This window comes from Amblyraja radiata, chromosome 9 (genome assembly GCF_010909765.2).
Source record: "Amblyraja radiata isolate CabotCenter1 chromosome 9, sAmbRad1.1.pri, whole genome shotgun sequence".
Lineage (NCBI taxonomy): Eukaryota > Metazoa > Chordata > Chondrichthyes > Rajiformes > Rajidae > Amblyraja > Amblyraja radiata.
The window spans coordinates 4,167,887-4,172,212 of NC_045964.1; the positions used below are offsets into that span (position 1 = coordinate 4,167,887).

Sequence of the window (4,326 nt, forward strand, 5' to 3'; positions counted from 1 at the left end):
TTTGTATTCTCCGCCTGTGTTGCGCTGCCGGGGACAGAGTATTCGTTTACTAGTTGTACGCTCACTCTTGCTCACGTTCTAGTGTGCGTCCCATTTCGTGCCTTTAAAAAAAAAAACAGCTTCCGATTATAATATAATTGTTTTACTTTCTCTTTCGTTCAAACAAATATAACCTAAAGGGAAGGGACGAGGGTGGGGGTGTTATGTCCTCAGATGGTCCTGGAAGCTGCCAGTCCACCACGTGATTCTCCTCTCCTCCTCTCTCCTGGTCCTCTCCCTCCCTCACCCTCAGTCTCCGAGGTACACTCACTGTAGGTGCTGCCGGGGAGGCGGGTCTACACGGGGGCGGGGGCTGTCTCCATTCAACACGGGTATTTTAAAAGAGAGCGAGCCGTGGCTGTTGAGTCACAACAGTGGGGAAACTGCTGAGAGGAGGGAGCAAGCCATGAACGTGCTGAAGGAGTCTGTGGCTGCCTTGTTGCTGCTGCCCCGCTTCTTGGTGACCGCCCTCTTGCTTTGCATGCTCGACATCCTGTGCATTCGCAAGCGGCTGCTGTCCAGGGAGCAGAGCGGGACCAACGCCGACGACCCTCCTCTCTGCGTGTCCGACGCCAACCGAATGCTTACTCTCGAGTCGCTGCGAGCCGTCTGGCACGGCCAGAAACTGGACTTCTTCAAATCGGCACACGTGGGCTCGCCGGCTCCAAACCCCGAGGTGGTGGAGCTGCGAGGACAGGAGAGGGTTCGGCTGCTCGACTACAGCCGGGGAGGGCGGCCCCTGGTCCTCAACTTCGGCAGCTGCACCTGACCCCCCTTCATGGCGCGCCTCAAGGCGTTCCAGCGGCTCGCCAGCCAGCACGCTGACATTGCTGACTTTCTCCTGGTCTACATCGAGGAAGCCCACCCATCCGACGGCTGGATCAGTACCGATGCCCCCTATGATATCCCAAAGCACCGATGCCTGGAAGACCGACTGAAAGCGGCCAGCCTGATGAAGGACGAGAGTCCAAACTGCTTTGTCGTGGCCGACGGGATGGACAATTCTTCCAACGCTGCCTACGGCGCTTACTTCGAGAGACTCTATGTCCTTCTGAATCAGAAAGTGGTTTATCAAGGAAGGAGGGGGCCGGAAGGTTATAAGATCTCGGAACTCAGATTGTGGCTGGAGCAGTACACGAAACAAAGTTCCAGCACTGTCGTAATTGAAGTATGAATGGACTAGATGCACTGAACTCTTACTAAAGCTTAATATATTTTGAGTCCTCCGTTCTGCATGCCGAAGTGTTTGTTACTGAACGAACTTGTGAAATCCGCACTGACTAAAATCCGCGCTAAATGTAACATTATTCTCCGACAATGTTAATGCACATTTGTAAATACACTCAAATACTATGTTTTTTTTACATTTTTATGTTTTACTTGAAAAGTGAGTCAAACGCAGATTGGAAGTCGACAATATTCCTGGCACTTTTTTGTGAAAGCCGGTTTCGAAATGGCTCTTTTGCTTTGAGACCGCGCCTGATGTGACAAGTGCCGGGGGATACGGTGCGCAAAGTTTGTGAGACCACTGTTGCAATGTTGCAACCACTGTTGAGACAAATGTTTCGAAATCGTGGTCTGTTTTGAGGAAAAGGTCGTGTTTTCGCATGATTTTAAACAGAACATTTTTATTATATTTTATAATAAACATTTAAAAAAAAACCATAGGCTCTATTTCCTTACGCGTGCCAACTTTACACAATATTTAAAGTTGATTACACCTGTTTTTGAGGCGTTGACTGGCGGAAAGCGCACGGTCCCTGCTTGATCGCTACATTGTATAATACAGGTCAGCATTTTACTTCCTGAGTGTGCAGATGTCCGGGGCAGGGTTTCTGCTCAAAGTATATGCAAAACTGACGGCTAAAGCACCGGGTCGTCCATCAAAACCCGCTGCAAGGTGGTTTGTTTGGTTTAAACGCAGAGAGGAACAAAAGTTAACCTGTACAACCGAGAGAGTCTGGGAAAATTCCGCGCTGTGGAATTTTCCCAGACTCTCTCGGGTGTTGTACAGGTGAGGATAGGGCGTGATTTTAAGTGTTTGGGACGATGTGGGCAATATCTTTGGATCTCTGCGCCAGACCTTCGCGCTGTGACAATCAATCGCCCAATTTGACGAGGAATTCCGCATTTACATATCCAACAATGAATTTAATTTTTTCGCAGCGGTATTTGGAAATAATTAGCGATGCCCTTAAATCACAATGACTGATGGCGAACAAAGGTGATCACTATTCATACGTGCGGGCGTCGGACACCGAACGTCCTCACAACGTTTGCTTCGAATCTAAGCAAATATCTTCATGGCCGTAAGTGTAAAATGGATCGCCAAATGAGAGCCTTTCGTTGCGGAGAGAGAAGCGGTGTAAAGTGATTACACTGCATTCTTCTTCTTCTTTCGTGTGGCGTGCACAGCCTAAAGTTGTTGGACAACTTGTTCTATTTGATCTTCCGTTTGTGCACGTCTAGTTGATTGCATTAGTCGAAACAGGGCGGACCACGTGAAGGTTGCAATCTTCCACCCCATTACACTGCGTTAACTCTACATTACTGGAAGTCGTATGTTCTTCTTAAACGGTCTCTGTGCAATCTATAACACACACCACACACACTGGTTTTGTAGGCTCTGAAGATGGTGAATCGCTGGAATTCTCTGTTCCTTTGAGTTACGGAGACTACCTCATTTATATGGAATTAAGACTTTTTTTTAAATGCAGGATTGCGGACTATAGTATATAGTTGCGGGCTTTGAGTATAGAAGTTGGGATGTAATGTTAAAATTGTACAAGGCATTGGTGAGGCCAATTTTGGCGTATGGTGTACAATTTTGGTCGCCTAATTATAGGAAGGATGTCAACAAAATAGAGAGCGTACAGAGGAGATTTACTAGAATGTTGCCTGGGTTTCAGCAACTAAGTTACAGAGAAAGGTTGAACAAGTTAGGGCTTTATTCTTTGGAGCGCAGAAGGTTAAGGGGGGACTTGATAGAGGTCTTTAAAATGATGAGAGGGATAGACAGAGTTGACGTGGATAAGCTTTTCCCACTGAGAGTAGGGAAGATTCAAACAAGGGGACATGACTTGAGAATTAAGGGACAGATGTTTAGGGGTAACATGAGGGGGAACTTCTTTACTCAGAGAGTGGTGGCTGTGTGGAATGAGCTTCCAGTGAAGGTGGTGGAGGCAGGTTCGTTTTTATCGTTTAAAAATAAATTGGATAGTTATATGGACGAGAAAGGAATGGAGGGTTATGGTCTGAACGCAGGTGTATGGGACTAGGGGAGAATACGTGTTCGGCACGGACTAGAAGGGTCGAGATGGCCTGTTTCCGTGCTGTAATTGTTATATGATTATATGGTTATTGAGATCTGTAACAAAGGAGGAATTGGAGCTTGAGATAAATAAAGAGTTAATGCCCCTGTCCCACTTAGGAAACCTCTGGAGATTTTGCGCCCCACCCAAGGTTACCGTGCGGTTCCCGGAGGTTGCAGGTGGTTGACGGAGGTTGCAGGTAGTGGAAGTAGGTGGGGAGACTGACAAAAACCTCCGGGAACCGCACGGAAACCTTGGGTGGGGCACAAAGTCTCCAGAGGATTCCGTTCAGGTTTCCTAAGTGGGACAGAGGCATCAGCATGTTAATGGGTAGGAAAGACTTGAGGGCCAAATGACTTGACTGGACCAGAGCGCCAGATGACCAGACTTGACTCCTGTTCATACTTTCTTGTGGTGGCTAATTAAGCCACTGTGGGAACAGCAGTCCCTTCCAGAGTTTGGACAGGATGTGTCAATAGGTGGCTGGAGTCTATGAGGTGGTGCACTCCTTCCACTACATTTTCAGGGCCTCTGGGAGCTCCCACTGCACGACCCTGACATTGTCATCACCGTCCCCAATGCTCATTGTCCACTGGAGCAGCTGCGGGGGGGGGGGGGGGGGTGATAATCCCAAGGGTCAGTGCATTTCTAGTGGGCTTTGAACACATTCTTGAATCGGTTCCTCATTTTGCCTGGTAATGTCCTCCTATGACAGAGCTCAGAATAGAATATGTTTGAGAATAGAAATCTAGTGTCAGGCATTGAGGATATTTTGCAGTGGACAAAATGCATAGGAAACAACTGCAGATGCTGATTTAAATCGAAGGTAGACACAAAAATGCTGGAGTAACTCAGCGGGACAGGCAGCATCTCTGGAGAGAAGGAATGGGTGACGTTTCGGGTCGACACTTCTTCAGATTGATGTCAGGAGAGTGGGCAGGACAGAGATAGAGTGTAGTCGGACACAGTAAGACTG

General features: G+C 47.9%; 1 protein-coding gene across 1 annotated transcript; it reads left to right on the forward strand.

The window, feature by feature from the left end:
- The first annotated feature begins 387 nt into the window (after positions 1-387).
- dio3 (iodothyronine deiodinase 3) lies at positions 388-1,701 on the forward strand. Its single transcript, XM_033026520.1, has one exon. The coding sequence runs from the start codon at positions 446-448 to the stop codon at positions 1,211-1,213; it is 768 nt and encodes a 255-aa protein (XP_032882411.1). The 5' UTR covers positions 388-445; the 3' UTR covers positions 1,214-1,701.
- Positions 1,702-4,326: the final 2,625 nt, after the last annotated feature.